General features: G+C 36.1%; 1 protein-coding gene across 3 annotated transcripts; it reads right to left on the reverse strand.

Annotated features, from left to right (window-relative positions):
• Positions 1–1,287: 1,287 nt before the first annotated feature.
• LOC131699145 (sodium/nucleoside cotransporter 1-like) lies at positions 1,288–21,961 on the reverse strand. Of its 3 annotated transcripts, none has more exons than XM_058995277.1 (20): positions 21,861–21,961; positions 10,275–10,366; positions 10,099–10,160; positions 9,300–9,351; positions 9,125–9,186; positions 8,037–8,128; positions 7,227–7,416; positions 6,897–7,038; positions 6,550–6,663; positions 6,386–6,463; positions 6,062–6,142; positions 5,823–5,903; positions 5,403–5,528; positions 4,959–5,089; positions 3,879–4,047; positions 3,304–3,501; positions 2,943–3,024; positions 2,635–2,733; positions 2,235–2,334; positions 1,288–2,128 (listed from the first exon to the last, which is right to left on the reverse strand). In XM_058995277.1, the coding sequence occupies exons 1-20, from the start codon at positions 21,928–21,930 to the stop codon at positions 2,011–2,013; spliced, it is 2,139 nt and encodes a 712-aa protein (XP_058851260.1). In that variant the 5' UTR covers positions 21,931–21,961; the 3' UTR covers positions 1,288–2,010. The 3 variants fall into 3 exon arrangements, with proteins under 3 accessions (XP_058851260.1, XP_058851259.1, XP_058851261.1); XM_058995276.1 differs by lacking the exon at positions 21,861–21,961 and adding an exon at positions 20,723–20,969; XM_058995278.1 differs by lacking the exon at positions 21,861–21,961 and adding an exon at positions 19,301–19,382.
• Positions 21,962–22,442: the final 481 nt, after the last annotated feature.

The raw sequence follows: 22,442 nt of genomic DNA on the forward strand, positions 1-22,442 counted from the left end.
CTGAAGGAAAACGGTTAAACAAGAAACGGATTCATTCAGTTTGATTAATCATTTTTCTAAAGTTAAAATACAATATTATATGGTTCAATTTAGATGCAACTTGAAGTGGAAAGGAAGCTCTGAGCTTGTAGTTTAAAGCTAAAATAAATGCAAGCGAGAAATAATAAAAAAAATAAAAAAATAAAAATAAATAAAGTGTTTCTTACCCGGGAGCAACGTGTTAAAGCAACAGCACAGCTAAATGCCACTACCAGTTACCGTCAAGTCATAAAAACACTCATTTCAAATACAATTCATCCCGGGATCTCAGTATTACAAGCCATTCATTATGTGTGATCACAGTGAGATCATTTATCTCATGATCTTGATATTACCAGCCGTTATGTTGTGATCACAAGATAATTACATATATAATTATGTCTATATATATATATATATATATATTATATTCTTCATTGTCCTCAATGAGTCACTATAGTATATTGCATGTAAGTTTAATAAGAAAATAGGATGTCATGGAATGTATTTCAAAGAACATCCCATGACATATCCCAAAGCATGTCCAAATGGAATGGCTCAGAGCTGTATATTGTAGAAATTATATATATATATATAAATAATATCATATTTATGGTAATATAAAATACAGAAAGACTTAAATGCTTCAATCTCAGGACAAGGGGTCAATGTTATTGGTCAGTTTTGACAACTATCTTGATATTATTATTATTATTATTATTATTTATTTCTTAGCAGACCCCCTTATCCAGGGCGATTTACAATTGTATTGATATGACGATGCTATAATTTGGCTTATAACTACACAACTACATGTTGTTGTGCCTACGGTCTTTGTAAAAATGTACATACCAGCTTCTAACTGACAGAGCCGATACCCCAGAAATGCAATAAAAAATGATTATGTTTTAAAGCAAATGAAAAGTGTGCCCTATTTTTATTATAGAAATCTTCAATAATATCTTACCCTCCTTGAAAGAAATAACTAGGTGTTGCTAGTTTTATAATACTGATGTGTTAATTTTTTACTTTCAGAAAAAATAACTGGAGCAAATGAGTTCCAACACTGAAGGTAGGCAGCTTTCCCTGTTCAGTCAACTGCAAGCAAACCTACACACTACGAGAATAGATTTACAATGGCCAGTCATAGGCTCTATATGCATTATTCTAATACATGTGGCCTGTACAGATCAGTATTGCTTTTACATTTGAATGGGTTGATTTATTATATATACATTATTAATTTATGCAGCCAAAAAAAAAAAAAAGTTTACTTGAGTACAAATCATTTTATTGCGTACAATTAGAAAAACAGCAGCAAAGCTATTGAAACAAAATGAGAAAGACGTTCATTTTTAATAGTGCAGAAAAATAGTTGCATTAATACTAATCTACACATTATAGATTGGTTAAATAAATATTAGCCACTGTTTAAGAGTTCAATTTCTTACATTCATGATAATTAATACTGTTACACATAGAGTTCAGCTTTACCAGGCAGTCCTTAGTGAAAAAATGAAAGCTCATATGTTTTACTGTTTAATAATAAAGTATGATTATTTGCCATTATTTTACACAACCACAGTCCAGATTTATGTTAGCAGTATTAGTATGTTTGTTTATAAAGAACAAAGTTGAACAGTATTACACATTTTTATGGCAGCTTTGTTATAAATCTAGATTAAAAAAATACTCCTTAAGTTAAAAATTATAAACGACAAAGATAATATCAACCCAAGTAAACTATTTCAATCTCAGCATAGACAGGAAAACGACTTTAATCATTAGTAGGCTTAGGGTTGTGTGTATAAAAAAATATAAGAACTTTTAATCAAATTATAAGGTAAACATAATACTAAAAATACTTTCATATACTTTTAAAAATACTGTAGTTAGTTTAAACTGATTTAAAATGCTCACAAATGCACTAATAAGCTTTAATATTAAACATTCTTTTGTCAAGTGAGATTGGCAGCATATACATATTACTGCTTATAGACCCGTACATAGTGTGTTATTATAGAGAGCACAGCAACCACTAAAGTACTTGGAATCCGCTCCGGACCATATTCCGTCAAAACTGGCTGTTCCGTTTCCAAGGATGACGGTGCTGCAACAAGAGGGTTGAGTATTTAGAGGCGGATACAGTACAAACACATGCTCACAGCTGCTCACAGATACACAAAGAACTGCAAGGGGACCAAGTTTAATCTTACCTTCCAAAGAGCTCTTTACAGCACATAAGAAGGTCTGGGCTGGTGCTGTTGAAGTGGCTGCCTGCGAGGAAACCTACACAGTCAGGAACATACAGGATCCCTACAAGGAAGGAAAAGCATTTATGCATGCAAACAAAAAGTGATATGAAAAAAAAAGAATACTATAAAATACTGTGTTCATATACAGCAATCTACTAGAAAACAAAGGTTTTACACCGAAGGTTAGGTTATATAATGAAAGACAAGGTAAATTACCCAGCTCTAGCAGGGACAGTCACACTGAAGCAATTAATGCTATGGATCTAAATACCAAGGTTTATTTTTTTGGTGTTGGATGAAGTTAGGCTGCTTCAAAAGGGACTGGTCATTGAGTTCTGCAGCAAAAGTTAAAAGATCTTACCTGCCACACTAGCATTAACCAAGGATACACAGGTCCCAGTGAGGAGCGCTCTGATGACAATATTGGCAATGTCACTCTTTCTAGAAGGTGCTATGGAGGCTTGGTTAGGAAACACAATTTGAGAAATTAATGAAACATTAATACAGTTGTGGACTGTGCATGTGAACTAACAATACCAGGTGAACACAGAAATCATCTTATAGTTAAATTATTCAGTCAGTTCTATAGAACAGACGTATTTTCTTTCTGCACCTATATTTATTTATGGTGAGTGTTTTAAAGTCTACAGAATGTAATCCAACTCTTACACAATCCTCCAAGCATGATGCCGACCGAACTGAAGTTAGCAAATCCACACAGCGCGAATGTACAAATGGTTTCTGTTCTCATCTGTTTGGAACGATGAAAAACAAATCAAAGTTAAAACGGTTTCACGATATGCCAAGTACGTGTATTGATCACGTGGTGAATATCTGTAATCTATTAACTCAATTATGTTAATGACAAAAATACTTTACAATTAGACCAGAGGATGATTTCTCTTCACCCTCCATTTGTCTGAAAAATGTATTGTAAAAAATCATTACTGTCTATTTTAAAAAACACTTAATCCATGAATATTTTTTTTAGTCCATAGCAGTTACTTAACAGAAACAACTTGTTACTTACAGAAACCCACTGCTTTTGCCCATTAATGTATTCCTCCAAGCCGTTGATCCTGTTCCTCTTGAAAGCAGAGAGTTTTTCATAGGCTACAAACTCATTCAGGAAAAGTTTAGTGCCTATCAATTCTGCTGCTAAAAAGGAGTCTTCCCAGGATATACCCATCATATATGTCACTGGCATGAAGATATACGAACAAATAAGCTGCAGAAAAGAAAGCCATATACTTGGTAGACACTTTGTAACTTCGACAGACAGTTTAATAAGATGCTGTGCTTTAATAAGAGGATATGTCACCACTACAATTTTGAAACTGGAGCAATTAATTACCAGCCAGTTTAACAGCCATCACGTTCTAAGTGATTCCCTTAATAATCCTTGGAAAAGATTATCTTCAAGTGTTAATCATCAGCTTTGCTGCTGTATAATACCAGCCCACAGGTTTAATGCAATAGGGTTTAAGAATATATTCAACGTGCTCTGTTTACATAAACAGAAGTAAATCCTTCTATTACTAGTGCAGGTACCCGTGTTTAAATAAGCTCTAAATATATCTTATTTGTCATAATAAATAAGTGTACCTGGAATGACAGTTCAGGGTAATCAACCATTCCTCCAAGCCACGCGAGGGCAGCATTGATAAACTCCAGAACTGCCAGAAACGCAATCAAGTTGGCAGCAATATTTGCGACCAGGCCGATAGAATCTGAAGCGCCGTTGCTAGCAGCTTCCAGGATGTTCTGCTGTTCTCTGAGAGAAAGAAATAGTTTCAGGATTTCTGACAAGATTCGTGAACATTTTGCTCAGAACAAAGTAGAAACACTAACATTTTTTTTTTTTTTTAATTTATGAGTTATCTTTTTAAAAAGTTTCTAAACCTAGTAAAATAATCCCTCAGCTGTGAGCAACTCATTTATAAACGTGACGTTATAGTCAGTGGAAATTGCAAAACGAAACTGTATTTATTAATCAGCTACGCTTTCATAATTTTGGTTCTCATTAACTACTTGCTTTATTTTACTCCATAGAAAGCATATTTGTAGGGTGATTACCATACATATAGAGCTGTGTTATAGTTTTGGCCACCAGATGGCAGCCTAACCTAAAGATAAAATGCTAGGGATCACTAATTCCCTTGAAAACTTCATGGAATCGAATATGATGCACATATTTTAAGTTTATTTCTCTTATAAACAGAATGAAGAGACTCCAGTTTAAAGGCCACCAAGGACATACATGACCCTTCTACAAATATTGGGACACAGGGTGTTTGTTCCTACACTATTGTAGGGTATCGGCAGAGTTGAGGACTAACACATTACACATTGCGTGTTACTGTAATCTCATTACACTTTTCAGTGACTTGTAACTGTAATGGTTCCTTTTTTTAGACAGTTAACGAAATTAGATAACGGATTACATTTTATGTGAAAAAATAGCATAGTACTCTGCCTAATGCAAAATATGGAAATCAGAAAGTGCAAGTCAAACCTTACACGTCAAACCTTACATCCTCTCGCTAGAAAACGGCCTCAGACACTGGTGTATTTTGGGTCAATTTGCTGTATGTCAGTTTGAACTTTTTACATTATGAGGGAAGGAAAACAGATAAAAGTATGTGGCATTTCAGAAGTGGCTAGCGGCTTGCTGCAGCAACATACCCACTGTCTATTTTGATTTCATCTTTGTTCTTGAACTTGGTCTCCTCTGTCTCGGGGTAGGACAGCTTAGAGAGCGCGAGAGCGCAAGGAGCAGCCATCACTGATGCTGCTATCAGTGACGATGCATCAATCTGGAATAGAGAACTGTTACAGAGACAAGAAAAGGAGTACCTCCCTAGAGATCTTGTTACCAGGATTTACTGCATTCGATAACCATGTAATGCATCTAGATCCAACGTCTACAAGGAGAGACAGGAGCTATTAGTTATTGTTATAGTTCAGGCAAACACTGTTGAGTTTGAGGAGACTTAAGTGAGTCCCAATCCAACCCTTCTCTCAAAGGTGTTATAAATAAAATGTGAACACTGTGATTTTGATTTATATAGTCCCAGACTCGACAGAAAAGGATCGCCTTTGATAATACTTAGATAGTTACTGAGTTACCCCAAATGAAATGTATGCTCCAAGTACACTGCCCGCTATGGTGGCAAAGCCTCCAGTCATCACAGCATGGATCTCAGATTTGGTCATTTCTGGTAAATAAGGCCGTATCAACAGTGGTGCCTCAGTCTAGACAAGGAAATGAGAAAAAAAATTGGGAGTTACAGTATGACACTTTGTTTAACAAATGTTTCTTATTTGGAATGTGATTTGGCATTTCAAAATCCTGAGCCAAATCAAACTCCTTCACGTTCTACTGATAAGGACCTACATTCCATTTCAGAGGTGGAGAAATAAGGCACACCCCTTGGATCTGCGGTAAATTAATAGGACAACATCTAATCTTTTATTTATTTTTTAATGTTAAAAAAAACTCAAGCAAAACACAGCAGTTTTAATGGTGATCTTGATAGGATGGCATACCTGTCCCACAAATATGTTTCCTGCAACACTGAGGGACTCCGTGGGTGAGGTTCCCATAGACACCTGCATCAGCCACGCAATCTGCATGACGAAAACAATACATTCAGTGCAAACAAAAATGGCCAGCATGAAAATATAGCCAGTCTCAATGTCTTCAAACATTGAGCACAAAAGCACACACACGTCTTCCTTACACACACCTCTATTATATAATAATAAACTTGCTATCAATGTTTTACCTTGATAATCAGCCACTGCATCACTCCCACATAATACAGAACAGACATGACACAGCTGAAGAAAATCACTATGGGCAAAGCCTGAGTAAACAAAAAGACAATGGCTTTATCACATAGAAGTGTACAGTTATACAGTAACGCAGTGCAAACATGCAGGCAGTACAATCACATTTAACATATGAATTTTGGAAATAAACTTCAGACTCTACAGCATGCTTTTATATTCAGATGGTATTTAAGACTATGTTAAACTGGTTGAAAATTAAACTGGTATACTAAAGCTGCATCCAAATGGATGAAAAACAAAACAAGACATGCACCAACCTGAAAGGCAAATGCCTGGGTTATAAGGGTTTCTCCAAAAACAAATCCCGATCCAGCTTTTGTGTAATCGAGGAATATCTGGGGAGGATAACACAACATACAATGAAGGTTATTAAGTCAAACTGAACCCTTTCTGGACAGGGTTAATATTGATGTAGAAGTACCTGTATTTGTTTTCCAAGCCAGTTGAAGGCCTCAAATCCTGGGTCTGTCCTAATGATAAACAGGCCAAGTGCAAACTGCAGGCCTAGGCCCCAAAACACTGCTCGCCATGACACCTGGAGGACAGAACATCAACAGGCTTGTGTGAAAAAGACTTGATTTAAATAAAATTGCTTCTCTACAACATTGGCATTTCATAAAACAAAACTCCATACCTACAGAAAAATCTAACAATATTTTGTGTGTGTGTGTGTGTGTGTGGGTCCTCAACCCTTAACATTACAGTGGTATGGGTGTATCAAACGGCCAGTATCGGTACATTCAATAGTGACAGGTATTTGTTTCTTACCGCTGAGTGTTTTGTGGAGCAGAGGAATAAAATAATTATGAACATGCAGACCCCACCAAAGGAAGTTAGCTGTTCGGGCCTTTTCGATGTGTCTAGGGCAAGCCATGTCACCAACAAACCCAAAATAACCAAGATGAATACCCTGAAAGGGAAAGGAAAATTGCAGATACTCAATGTTTGATATAAAGTGTTACAAAGAAGGGCTTGAATCATTTAGTTATCATTTTAAACTCTATTGTTTATATACTGAATTATGATATAAATATGATCTAGCTGAATGCAGCATATTAGTGCTGCAGTACATCTTTGTAAGACAGAACTAATGCCTACCATTTCATCCATTTCATGTTTGCCTTGAAACATTTTCTTATGGGTCGAAAGCACTCTATTATTCGGCCTCCTAGGAACTTATTCACCAGCTCATAGCCAGTGAAAACAGCAACCACAGCAGTTATAACCACAAGGGCGAGGGCACGATGAAAATCCAGCACGCAGGCAGCAATAAAAAAACTCAGGTAGCCTGGAAAACACAGAGAAATACAAGGAGCAATAAGCTGCCGGACACCAAAAAGAAGTCAATGTGAACTTACGACCCCTGTAACAGGAGCATGACTGAGAATGGACAAGTACTCTGTTTTAATCCATGGTTCAAGTCTGGTTCACACCAAAGGATTTAATACTGTATGGCTTGTAGTACATGGTGTTATCAGTTAAAATGAACTACTGTAGCAAGAAAAAAAAACTCTCCTTTACTGAGATTAATTTTATCTCCTTTACCAAAAATGTGGCTCAACTGAATTAACTTTATTTTTGGGGAAAGGGTTCTGGGAAATTAGTATAATATTGGTGATATTTATTTTGATTGGATCGTCACAACATTTGTGATTGAATTGAATTGAGCACAATGAAGAGAATTGTACCCTACCAAGCTATCAGCCCAATTGCTAATGAAATGTTGTTTTGACCACCAAATACTTATTATAGGAGTACACTAAGTTTCTAATGCCCATTCAGTGCAGTATACATGAGTTAAATGACCATTGATGAAATCATTTGTACTTCAGACCAGGAAATTTACACAAATATTGTCCTTATCTCAAATGACCGGAATCATGCAGATAATTGATCTGTATACCAAACCTGCAAGCAGCACCACAGCTCCAATTGTTTTAATCACTTGGGAATGAGCTTGGCAAAACCCCTTGGCTCTGGTAAAGGGTTGTGCAATCTTTCTGATAACAGAGCAAAAAACAAACTGTTTAATGAAAAAGCCGGTTTCAAAGTTTGCTTAAATGTTGTTCACTAAATTGTTCTGCCAGTAGTTTGATCCCAAAACAACCAACTGCCCTCTGGATCTAACTTTTATTATTATTTATTTCTTCACAGAGACTCTTATCCAGGGTGACTTACAATTGTTACAAGATATCACATTATTTTTACATACAATTACCCTTTTATACAGCTGGGTTTTTACTGGCGCAATCTAGGTAAAGTACCTTGCTCAAGGGTACAGCAGCAGTGTCTCCACCAGGGATTGAACCCACAACCCTCCGGTCAAGAGTCCAGAACCCTAACCACTACTCCACACTGCTGCCCTTTGTCAGAAATCCTTACAGCACTTGAAGAAAAGGTTATTTCAAGATTCCTGTTAGCTTTAAATATACAATGACATTCTCTGGCACAGTTCAAACCTCTACAAAGCACATTATTCTGCTTTAATGTGACGGACATTCCAGTAAACTCTCTGTTTTGTAACATATATACATAACATAACATGTAAACCAAATAAGATCTAAGAAATGATTTACCATGAATGTCATTATTATTTAAACAGCACACATTTTGAACCCTTCAGTGAAAGGCTGTCAATTGTCACAGTCTTTAAAGTTAAGTCATGATACCCCACCCACTAAAACAAACTCTGTTTGAGCTTCTGGGCTAGAAAAATAAATGTATAATTTAATACAGTTTAACACATCACAATCTACATGTTACCACAATTTCTGATTGACGTTACTTCTGTGCTTTAAACAGAAAACGTGGTTTTTAAAAGCCCTGATAAACAACATAAGAAATATATTGACCCAAGAGATAGAAATGTATGTGTACTCTTCTATTACCTTTAAACCTCACATCCCTATATGAGTGTGGTGCACCTCTAATAGGTCAATATCACACCCACACTCCTACTCTTTATAAAGAATATTTTCACATTTCTTCTTCAGTACCTTACAAATGAAGACCTTCCATGTGCACGATTTTTATTCATCCCATTGACCACAAATTCATCCTACAAAACAAGGTTCATTATTACAGAACCAGGGGAAAAACAAAACAAATGCTTGGTTACAAAACTTTTATTGTGTTTTATTTGAAATGCTATTTTATTTTTATTTGTTTCACCTCTTTCTCAAATCCAGTGTTCTCTATGCCTCTCCCACTGCCGTTGTTAGCTCTGTGATTTAAACAGAAAGCATGGTAATCAAAGCCTTGATGAACCACAAATAATACTTTAATAAGATATTGACCCAAAGCATAGGAATGCATGTATATCTAATGGGTAGGGCTGGGTTTTTTTCATGGGAATTAATATGGTATAAAAATAGGTATTTCAAGATATTCCACAATTAAACATAATATTTATTAAAGGGAAAAAAAAAGTCATATTCAAAATCAATATTTATCTCAATAGTTATTATAGAACAAATGTTCCTAAATATTTAAATACTTACCTGAAAAACAAGTAAATGCTAAACTGTAGAATATTTTGTTTTTTTTAGGTCCAACTTTTAAAGACATTTTCACCATAGGTGAATTTGAAACTAAACAAAAACATCAGCAAATGTAAAAATAACAACAGACACATGAAATGTCTACTTGTAATGGACAGAGTGAGCTTTAGCAGAAATATTTGATGCAGCTGGTGACATTTTAAAGAAATCATGCAGCTCTATGCAGCGTGTTCAAGCAATCTTTAAGAAATTTGAATTTTAACGGGGAACTACATATCTACATATTACATGGCAATGGGTGCATTTAATGGAAATCGTGAAATCTGTGATAACTGAAAAAAATACAGCTTTACTAACAGGTCATTTTCAAGAAAGGGACATTTCTTGTTATTGGACACTATATATGCCTGTCCACCACACCCACGCTCTTACTCTTTATAAAGAATATTATGGTATTTCTTCTTCAGTACCTTACAAGTGAAGGGCTTGCATTTGCAGGGGGTTGATTCATCCCATTGTCCACAATTCCATCCTTTAAAACAGAGACCAGCACAGTCACTGTTACAAAACCAACTCAAGAGAAACAAACAAACAAATGCTTTGTTACAAAACTTTTGTATTATTTTATTGGATTTTTTTTTTTTACCTCTTTCTTAAATCCAGGGTTGTCTTTGCCGCTCCCACCGGTGTTGTTAAATGACGTTGTTTTCAGCTCTTCCATCGCTAAGCCTTTGTTTGCTAGGTAAATTAATGATATATTTATATATTCAGATGGCATACCTCATCCCCATTGCACAGCATACTTAGTACCCAGTAACTGCAGTGTTTCCTTGAGAAATCATAGTGGCATGAAGTCAGACCTTGGTATCTTTTCCAGGAGGCAGTCAGAGCACTTCCAAGGAGGTGAACCGAATGCAGTGATTTTAAGAATATCAGCAGCGTATGAGATTCTCTTAGGAACAATCTTTAACCATAGAAAAGTTATTTTTTATTTGATTGCATTTAGAGCAAAATGTTCTGGTTGCTGATTATCTATGTTCGAGCAGTGGGAGTAGTTTAAGATATCCTTATCTAGCTACAGTGCCTTGCGAAAGTATTCGGCCCCCTTGAACTTTGCGACCTTTTGCCACATTTCAGGCTTCAAACATAAAGATATGAAACTGTAATTTTTTGTGAAGAATCAACAACAAGTGGGACACAATCATGAAGTGGAACGAAATTTATTGGATATTTCAAACTTTTTTAACAAATAAAAAACTGAAAAATTGGGCGTGCAAAATTATTCAGCCCCCTTAAGTTAATACTTTGTAGCGCCACCTTTTGCTGCGATTACAGCTGTAAGTCGCTTGGGGTATGTCTCTATCAGTTTTGCACATCGAGAGACTGAAATTTTTGCCCATTCCTCCTTGCAAAACAGCTCGAGCTCAGTGAGGTTGGATGGAGAGCATTTGTGAACAGCAGTTTTCAGTTCTTTCCACAGATTCTCGATTGGATTCAGGTCTGGACTTTGACTTGGCCATTCTAACACCTGGATATGTTTATTTGTGAACCATTCCATTGTAGATTTTGCTTTATGTTTTGGATCATTGTCTTGTTGGAAGACAAATCTCCGTCCCAGTCTCAGGTCTTTTGCAGACTCCATCAGGTTTTCTTCCAGAATGGTCCTGTATTTGGCTCCATCCATCTTCCCATCAATTTTAACCATCTTCCCTGTCCCTGCTGAAAAAAAGCAGGCCCAAACCATGATGCTGCCACCACCATGTTTGACAGTGGGGATGGTGTGTTCAGGGTGATGAGCTGTGTTGCTTTTACGCCAAACATAAAGTTTTGCATTGTTGCCAAAAAGATCGATTTTGGTTTCATCTGACCAGAGCACCTTCTTCCACATGTTTGGTGTGTCTCCCAGGTGGCTTGTGGCAAACTGTAAACGACACTTTTTATGGATATCTTTAAGAAATGGCTTTCTTCTTGCCACTCTTCCATAAAGGCCAGATTTGTGCAGTATACGACTGATTGTTGTCCTATGGACAGAGTCTCCCACCTCAGCTGTAGATCTCTGCAGTTCATCCAGAGTGATCATGGGCCTCTTGGCTGCATCTCTGATCAGTCTTCTCCTTGTATGAGCTGAAAGTTTAGAGGGACGGCCAGGTCTTGGTAGATTTGCAGTGGTCTGATACTCCTTCCATTTCAATATTATCGCTTGCACAGTGCTCCTTGGGATGTTTAAAGCTTGGGAAATCTTTTTGTATCCAAATCCGGCTTTAAACTTCTCCACAACAGTATCTCGGACCTACCTGGTGTGTTCCTTGTTCTTCATGATGCTCTCTGCGCTTTAAACGGACCTCTGAGACTATCACAGTGCAGGTGCATTTATACGGAGACTTGATTACACACAGGTGGATTCTATTTATCATCATTAGTCATTTAGGTCAACATTGGATCATTCAGAGATCCTCACTGAACTTCTGGAGAGAGTTTGCTGCACTGAAAGTAAAGGGGCTGAATAATTTTGCACGCCCAATTTTTCAGTTTTTTATTTGTTAAAAAAGTTTGAAATATCCAATAAATTTCGTTCCACTTCATGATTGTGTCCCACTTGTTGTTGATTCTTCACAAAAAATTACAGTTTCATATCTTTATGTTTGAAGCCTGAAATGTGGCAAAAGGTCGCAAAGTTCAAGGGGGCCAAATACTTTCGCAAGGCACTGTATGTACGTGGCAATATACAATAGAAACTATACGACCACTACAACTGCTAATCACTATATAATAGCATACTATAAAAAGACATTAGCAAGAGTCAAGCAGCGTCAAAAGCATGTGAAGGGCTATGTTTCCAGAATTAACAGCAACGTTAACTTTTACAATTAACAACCTTATAGTAAGTTATCATAACAATACAGTAAAAGAGTTCAATGTAATGCTCCAAAAAATGCTCCAAACAATTACAAAGTAGCCTGTCCTCAAATGAGGACAATGGCACTTGATAGATTAAACCAGATTTATTGCTTAGAATTGTTGACCACCGTGTAGTTGCTCAGATTTATTTTTACTAAACTCCACAAAGTCTGTGCGACTTACCAATAAGGCCTTAAAGAGCAAGTCATTGTGTACTGACAACGTCTGCAGGTGCTTTATACATGTAATATTCATTTCCTGTGCGGAGGTCACACTGGGCACTCTTGGTTAAACATTGCTGTGGGAGCCTGAGACCACTGTAACCATGACAACTACTTAACAAAGCAAAGCTGTTTTACCCTTATGAAACAAGGCAATTATTCCAATGTATTATAATTCTGATATACCAAACTGAGTATCACCCAATCTGTCACCGCCCCACTCAACTGCCAACAAGTTTCAGAATCAATTCACGGATATAATCTGCCATTCTCATAGTGACAAATAACAATCCAAAAAAATCAGTGATGAACTCTAACTGCAAGCTAATCAAAACTAATCAGAAGATTGAAAAACAGTAAAACTAGAAATGATTTGATAATACAATTAATAAATGTGAAGAAAATAAAATCTGGATATCTATAACGTGATGATGGCATTAAACACCCAATATTTAAACCAAAAACTACAACAATGAACAAAAAATAGTGTTAACAAACAGATTGCATCTTAAGAATATCTTAGAAATATATTAGTTTTTTAAATAAGCACATACGATTATATCATTGATAACGATTGATCTGTGTAATCATGTTTTAATCACATAAACATACTTTAATATATTTTAAACTTCTTACCAAACCTCTACAGCTAGGAACTGGAATGGTAAAATGACTGATCTTCCTGATGCTGGGTTTCAGAGATACTGTTAATTCACATAAAACTATTTCAGACACAACTAATACCCAGCCCTGAAAATCCAATGTATTTAGATCAGACAAATCAATCACTTACTCATTGGATGTCTCTCTTGTGTAACAGAGCAGCAAACCCAGCAAGCAGTCTAGATATGGAGTACACTTTGTCCTTCTCTTTGAAACCAAGACCCCAGAAAGGATAATGTGTTATTAATGAACAACCAGATGTAAGTATTTAAAAGGCAATTGGCTTTTTTTTACTGCCCTCTTTTCTGTAAATTTGCATTCATTATTGATAACAGTGAATTGCCAGTTGTCGTTATTCTTTACTGTTGTCATTAGACTTTGTATTTTAAATAAACCTCCATTTCACCAGTACTTGGTTGTTTGTCCTTGTCTTGAGCACTGCACCAGCTCGACACTGGCGCACTGCAAACCACTTTGCCACATTAACTTGTTGTATTTGCAAGTATCTTCAACCATGGGGGGGAGCTCTTATAAAAACATAAGAACATAAGAAAGTTTACAAACGAGAGGAGGCTATTCAGTCCATCTTGCTCGTTTGGTTGTTAGTAGCTTATTGATCCCAGAATCTCATCAAGCAGCTTCTTGAAGTATCCCAGGGTGTCAGCTTCAACAACATTACTGGGGAGTTGGTTCCATACCCTCACAATTCACTGTGTAAAAAAGCACCTCCTATTTTCTGTTCTGAATGCCCCTTTATCTAATCTCCATTTGTGACCCCTGTTTCTTTTTTCAGGTCAAAGAAGTCCCCTGGGTCGACATTGTCTATACCTTTTAGGATTTTGAATGCTTGAATCAGATCACTGCGTAGTCTTCTTTGTTCAAGACTGAATAGATTCAATTCTTTTAGCCTGTCTGCATACGACATGCCTTTTAAACCCGGGATAATTTTGGTTGCTCTTCTTTGAACTCTTTCTAGAGCAGCAATATCCTTTTTGTAACCAGAACTGAACACAATATTCTTACTAATGCATTGTAAAGTTTTAACATTACTTCCCTTGATTTAAATTCAACACTTCTCACAATATATCCGAGCATCTTGTTGGCCTTTTTTATTTTTATTTCTTAGCAGACGCCCTTATCCAGGGCGACTTACAATTGTTACAAGATATCACATTATACATTATTTCACATTATACAGATATCACATTATTTTACATACAATTACCCATTTTTACAGTTGGGTTTTTACTGGAGCAATCTAGTACAACAGCAGTGTCCCCCACTGGGGATTGAACCCACAACCCTCCGGTCAAGAGTCCAGAGCCCTAACCACTACTCCACACTGCTGCTATAGCTTCCCCACATTGTCAAGATGTGTCAAAATAAACTCCTAGGTCTTTTTCATAGATCCATCTTCAATTTCAGTATCTCCCATATGATATTTATGATGCACATTTTTATTGCCTGTGTGCAATACTTTACACTTTTCTCTATTAAATGTCATTTGCCATGTGTCAGCCCAGTTCTGAATGCTGTCTAGATCATTTTGAATGACCTTTGCTGCTGCAACAGTGTTTGCCACTCCTCCTATTTTTGTGTCATCTGCAAATTTAACAAGTTTGCTGACTATACCAGAATCTAAATTATTAATATAGATTAGGAATAGCAGAGGACCTAATACTGATCCCTGTGGTACACCACTGGTTACCTCGCTCCATTTTGAGGTTTCTCCTCTAATCAGTACTTTCTGTTTTCTACATGTTAACCACTCCCTAATCCATGTGCATGCATTTCCTTGAATCCCTATTGCTTTCAGTTTGAGAATTAATCTTTTATGTGGGACTTTGTCAAAATCTTTCTGGAAATCTAAATAAACCATGTCGTATGTTTTGCAATTATCCATTGTCGATGTTGCATCCTCAAAAAAATCAAGCAGGTTAGTTAGACACAATCTCCCTTTCCTAAATCCATGCTGACTGTCTCCCAGGATATTGTTACCATTTAGGTAATTTTCCATTTTGGATCTTATTATAGTTTCCATAAGTTTACATATGATAGAAGTCAGGCTTATTGGTCTGTAGTTACCTGGTTCGGTTTTGTCTCCCTTTTTGTGGATCTGTATTACATTTGCAATTTTCCAGTCTGTCGGCACAACCCCTGTGTCAAGAGCCTGTTGCATGATCTTGGTTAGCGGTCTGTAAATAACTTCTTTAATTTCTTTGAGTACTATTGGGAGGATCTCAGACACAGTTGCTTGAATTTATATATGAAACCAGAGTATACCCAACCATAAGCCCATTCGTCTATTGTACAGTGCTGTATAATGACACAATCGGGCACAAGGGCTTATATCAACTAGTATTAAAAGCAGGAAAGAGGAAAGAGCAAACAGTAAATTTTCATACTGACACAATTTAATTCCTGGTCAAAGTTCAAGGAACCTTCAGGGAACATGAATTCCATGAATCAGCTTAATCTACTGGTAATCAGAGAACCACTAATCTGTAAATAATTTTCCTTACTTGGGGTCTCCTATAAGCAACATGTCAGCAATGAGCAGTGATGTAAGCACCAATAAATACTGAACCTTGAAGAATAATTTCAATTGAATTTCAATGTTTGCAGGCATTCAGAAGGAACATTTGTAAAGTAGATGTAGCACTATCCAGATGTAGTATTTATCTGTTCTCCATAGTTCTGGCTTATAGTGGATAAAGAGATTTTTTTTATGAACTGTATGCCACAGAGCTATATTATTTTACAGCATAGCGCGGAACATACATTTGCTTAGAAGCTTTTCAATATACTGGATATTTGTTGTAGGTATGTCAGTGTATAAATGTAATAGCTTCCATATTATGTTTGTAAATGTAGTTACTGGCTGATTATTTTTGTTAATGGTTACTTCATATACAGTAACCTATTTATAAACAACCAAAATAAGATCATCAAGCATCAGACCCCTTCTTCAGTCAAGTCATTAGAAATGGGGTTACAATTGCTTAAAGATGATTTTAGAAGATATTACTGTAGTAATGTTTCATGAATGAAACCAGATTTTATTTTATTATATATTCATTGTGCTGCAGATCTTTTGACTTCTTTACTTGTTATTTTTGTATTATTTTAATTAAGGATATGCAAATATTTCAAATAAAAGGGCTGCTATTTCAGGTTTTTCACTCCATCTTAATTGTTTAATTCTGCTTGTCACACGCATCCACAATGTTTAGAATTCACATCCTAGCCTGTTATTGAATGTATTGGCATAGTTTTTTTACTGCTGTATTTAATATACTATGCCCTGTTTGTAAAGTATTATGTATTGTTATTCACTATGTAAAGTGCTGTGTGATGGTGGTGCATTATGAAAGGCGCTATATATAATAAATATTGATTGATTGATTGAACCTCTATCTTTGCTGCAGTCTCCCAGTCTTCTTGCAGCTACACTATTGGAGTGAGCTGGAACTACAACACTTCATGTAATGAAGGACCGGGAATGGGTAAGCTGTGTTTTCGTAAGCACAAATAGTCATTTTTTGGTTTAGCAATACGTAACTTGAAGTCGAGGCTGCTTGGCTGCATTGTAACCTCTTGGTTTGAGCTTGAAAAAGCCAAGTTTGCACATATTTATTGATAGCAAGCAGCACTGTGCTTTTGTCCTCCACCCCCATGTTTTATTATTAAGCAATTTTTTTTTTATCTTAAAACCAGATCATCTCTCTCTCTCTCGCTCGCTCTCTCTCTCTCTCTCTCTCTCACTCTCTCTCTCTCTCTCTCTCTCTCTCTCTCTCGCTCTCTCTCTCTCTCTCTCGCTCTCTCTCTCTCTCTCTCGCTCTCTCTCTCTCTCTCTCTCTCTCTCTCTCTCTCTCTCTCACTCTCTCTCTCTCTCTCTCTCTCTCTAAAATTAAACTAATGTAATGCTTTACAGTGAAAAGCATTTTAAACATTAAAAATATTAAATACAAATCAAATATTACATATAATCCACAATCCCACCCTTATAAAAGTTTACCCCGTAAAGTTGCACAGTATTTTTGCAGTTTTCCCATGCTTTTCCATGGTTATACTACGCATATCCCATAGTTTACCATTGTTTGCCATGTTTTAAATATGCTTTACCATACCTCTGTGGGCTTTTTATGTTGCTTATTATTATTATTATTATTATTATTATTATTATTATTATTATTATTATTATTATTATTATTCTTTTATTTAGCAGACGCCTTTATCCAAGGTGACTTACGGAGACTAGTGTGTGAACTATGCAGCAGCTGCAGAGTCACTTACAATAACATCTCACCCGAAAGACAGAGCACAAGGAGGTTAAGTGATTTGCTCAAGGTCACACAGTGAATCAGTGAGTGAGCTGGAATTTGAACCAGGGACCTCCTGGTTACAAGCCATTTCATGTAACCTTTAACTACCAGACCACACAGCCTCCTGCTTACCTATGCTCTACATGCTTTCACCGTGCTTTATTACACTTTGCTGTGTTTTTACTATCGGAACATTTTATAATGGCAGACACTGAAACATGGTCTATTTCATATGTAAAATGCACACAGCACCCCTTGTGAACAATACATAGCATGCAATAAAAGTGTAAGGAAATCAATGAGTCTTTCTCCCCAGACTTTGTCTCCTTTCTACCTCAATCTGACACACAGCCAAAGGACTTTTGAGTCCCACGCAGAATATGCCAGTAATTACTTAAATGATGAGTTTTATGAGCAGGGGACCTTGACTTTGTACACAGCTGCAGGACTCTGTCTACTCAATGGACCCCTGTGTATCCAATCACAATGCAAGGAGCTTCCAGGTGCATACGTCCATCTTGTGTGCCCACCTATAACCATTTGCTTACGTAACTAATAACAAAAGCAAACACAATACAAAGATGGCAGTGCTCTGAATGTGAAAATAAAGCACTTTATGACCCTTAAGTGCACCCCTGCTGGATTCTGTACACTTAGCTAGGAGAGAAGATACTGTCCTGCTGTCTGGAGAGGGTGGAGTTATTATTTTTTTCATCTTCTTCTGCAAAACAGTCCCATTCACTGTAAGTAACTCTAGGTGCCCCATGTTTAAAGATGCCAATATGTTGTTTTGTTATGTGTGTGGGTCAACACTCAATAATTATAATCATTCATAAGGCAGTCACAGAGCATTGGGTGTTGACACGCTGCACAGGTGCACAGATTTAATCACAACAAAGGTGCTGCCACTAGGGCCCCAAGCCTTAGTGTCACATTTAACAAAGAAAACAGAACAAAGCTAAAAACTAAAGTCTGTCACACAAGGCGAGCGCTAGCTTCATTAAAAGAGACGTCCCGCTCCAGGAACCTACTACACTACGTTACCCTCTTTATACTGGTTGGGATCAACATCCCCAAAACCAGGGCTCTTCAGCTAGTTTTTAAGGGGGCCAGATTGGAAAAAGTAGGCTGGCCAGAAGTATTTTATTCTGCACATTTTTAAGCAGTGTAACAAATATGATATAACGTAATGTTAGGATCTTGAACAAGACTTACAAATGTTACCATATGAATAGTACTTTAATAATAGAACAATGTGAACATTTAACAGAGCATCATTACGAACATTTTAAAATGTATGCGACATAGCAATAGTGTTAACTGTTATATTATAATACAGTCAGCACTCCGCTATCCCTTACCAGATACACGTCAGTCGCGTTTTACCACCCTCGTATTAAGAATAAAATCAATCCGCATTCTATCTATCTATCTATCTATCTATCTATCTATCTATCTATATATATATATATATATATATATATATATATATATATATATATATATATATATATATATATATATATATATATATATATATATATATAACAAATGATTGCACTTACCCGTCACACGCGATTTCTGACTCCGTCACCAATTTTCTGATAAAAAGCCCATCTGTTGTTATATAATTTATCTGAATATCCGTCACAGCCTGTTTTATATATATATATATATATATATATATATATATATATATATATATATATATATATGTATAATTCTCTCTAATGCCAAATCAGTCTGTCTTTATTGTGCAGTTACACAGCGCTTCCTCCAGTTTCACCTGACGAAAATGCAGCCAAAAAGCGAACGAGACAAGCTAGGGTAATGAAACAGTTAATCATTAAACAGTTTGTGATACTGTGATGTTTTTTTTTTTTTTTTAATCTGTAATCTTTTGTTGCTTTTGTGCAATTTCATTTGCAAGTGAACTGTGTCATTAGGGCTTTATTGAGCACTATATATTCTGCAGTTTTGAATACTGACTTTGGATACTGTTTTAATTTTTTTTTTTAAATCTTTTAGTTTTGCTAAATTGCATTCCCTTTTACGTTTTACGCATTTCTGTGCATGGATAACATTTAGATTTCATTTTTCTGTTAGGTCGTTAATGGGAAATGTTACATACCACTACAATACGTACTGGATTTAAATGTATGTACTGTATTACAGTTAACGTGTCGTCTCTTTAATTCTGGCAAGTCATATTTTCGGAATCATATCGTTCTTAATTAAAATACTACTTCTGTTAAAAATAGAGTACTGTACCAACAAAACCAATATAATACATCAAAATGGAAACCTACTTATTTTAAAACACAGTCCTTTCAGATATGTATTTTTTTATATAGTCCGTTTTTCAGGGAACACAAAAAAGATACAAGGGTTGGAACGGACTAAAATGAAATAAGTAGATATGCGTCACACGGGTTTAACCGTCACTGACGTCAAACTTTGATAGGGTCAGATATGTGAGCGCTGACTGTATATAGTATTAAATATTATAATACAGTCTGAGCGCGAGAACTGAGCGACAAGGTAAAGATGTGCACACAAAAAAAAACTTTCATCACACAACATGTGAGTGTGCCAGTTAAAATAAATAAACTGTTTCTGTTCCATCTCTGACACAAAAATGAAAACAAACAGATTCGTCCCACGGAAAGGGATAGCAGTCCCATGTGGGAAATCGATGGAATCATGTTTCTAAATTTTGGTTAATTTCCTAAATAATGACACGTATGATATTGGTCACGTATGATATAATGACCATACAAAGATTTTGCAGTCAATATACTGTATATATTTTTAAAATAATGTATAATGAAAAAAATGAGCATTGGAATTCCTAATGTCAGTGCGAGAATACAATACGAAAAACTAGTTTCTTTATTTTTTATTTTTATTTTAGAGCAAATGAACGAAAGGAAGTACAGTACTGTATAAAGAATAAAATACAAGCTTCTTGTTCATCGTATACTCACAGCGGTTGAGTCGCGACTGTCTCTTTGTGTTACTTGAACCAAGATCCACTGAGAAACAGCTCCCTTGCTTGTGTCTGACATTAATAGTATAACTTATTTCCTTGAGCCACCTTAATCGCATTATGTTCCTTAACTACTGACACACATTCATTGCACAATAAACACACACATTGGCTTTGCGTTAGGTCCAATTGGAGTACAGACTAGCTAGAATAGAGAGAGCCATGTTTATATTACTTTCAAGATAAGACAGTTTTTTTTAACAGCAATACGAGTAAAAAACAAAGAAAAGCACCCACAGAGAGTACGCAAAGCAAAACTCGACGGAACTGGCTTGCGTAACTGGAAAGGAGTGGTCTGATGAGAGTTTTTTTTTTTTCTTTGAATAGAAATGTACCCCGTCCATAAGGATTGATGACATCTTTTATGTAAAGACCCTATACACAACATATTAACTTACATTATCATATCCTTTTACAGACACGCGCTAGCTATGACCTGACATGTACACTAGATGGCAGTGTTTTATAATATGCGCATCCGAATTGCAACTGAGTTGTCCGGACTTTACAGGAAAAAGGAAAATGGGTTTAATTCAGAAAGAACACATTTCACCCATGATTGCAAATGCCAGCTGTAATTTAAACTATTTTAGTTTAACAATAGTTGTACTATCATACCACTGCTGAACAATGCTGCCGCATTGCTGGCATTAGCATAATGGGTTCTGAATTTAATGAACACATTAGATTGCTCTCATTGCTGCTGAGATTCTGGGTTTGCAGCTCAAGGTTGAGTCTTGGGTCTTTTTATTTAGTCTCTAAGACACTGCTCTAAAGGGGGTAGTGCTAAAGAGTAGAGCAGATGATAAAAAACTAAATAAACATCCAAAACTACTGAACACTCAATAGAGCTGAATTCAGAGATACTAAAAAGAAACTTCACAAATGTATCCACTAATGTTCTGATTACACGTATTTTTCAATGTCTTTAATTGTAACATTTAAACATGCAGGAAAGTGGTATACATTTGTCTGTTCAAAAATAACTATTAATAGAATCAGTTCTAGTTTGTATCACATATATGCTACCTTTTTCATTGAGGAGTTCCATATCCATTACAAGCACAATAACATACCTGAAGGCGTGAGTTGCACTGACACAATCCCCTTCTCAGGTAGTTGAAAGTCCAACCCACTCATTCTCATGTACTGCTGCCTGTGTTGCAGTCTATGTGGAACCACTTTGACCCTGGTGAGGCATGTAAAGTGTGCAGAGGGAAGTTGTGAACATCCTGTATTTATTTGCATAGTCTGTGGTTTTACCTTTTTTGTAAAGTCATGACATTTTTTTTTTAACTTCATTAGCACGTTAAAGATTAATACAGTATATAATCTGTGTCTATAACTAATTATCTTTCGTAAATACATTTAACAAAAGAGGTTATGTTGTTACTGGGCCTCGTTTGCCCAAACCAAACTGATAATGGTGAAGGATACAAACCCCCATTCTCCATGTTTAAAATATGCAAATACACAAATATACTTTTGTATGTATTTTTCAAATCCCTGTAATGGAGCTTATCTTCTGCATTGTTTCATTGTGGAACAGCATTAGCATTGATAAGAGCCACATTTATCCTGGTAACAATTGATAAGAGCCACATTTATCCTGGTAACAATTGTGTGGACATTAAACAGTGATGAGTACCTGATATCTT

This window comes from Acipenser ruthenus, chromosome 21, assembly GCF_902713425.1.
Source record: "Acipenser ruthenus chromosome 21, fAciRut3.2 maternal haplotype, whole genome shotgun sequence".
Taxonomy (NCBI): domain Eukaryota; kingdom Metazoa; phylum Chordata; class Actinopteri; order Acipenseriformes; family Acipenseridae; genus Acipenser; species Acipenser ruthenus.

Excerpts from the sequence above, each read along its gene's own strand:
- LOC131699145 (XM_058995276.1), bottom strand. The coding sequence starts at position 20,843 with ATGCGATTAAGGTGGCTCAAGGAAATAAGTTATACTATTAATGTCAGA. Across the intron at positions 10,367-20,722 it reads ACAGTCGCGACTCAACCGCT|CAAACAAAGGCTTAGCGATG; the intron begins GTGAGTATACGA and ends TAATTTACCTAG. Across the intron at positions 7,039-7,226 it reads AACATGAAATGGATGAAATG|GGTATTCATCTTGGTTATTT; the intron begins GTAGGCATTAGT and ends TTTCCCTTTCAG.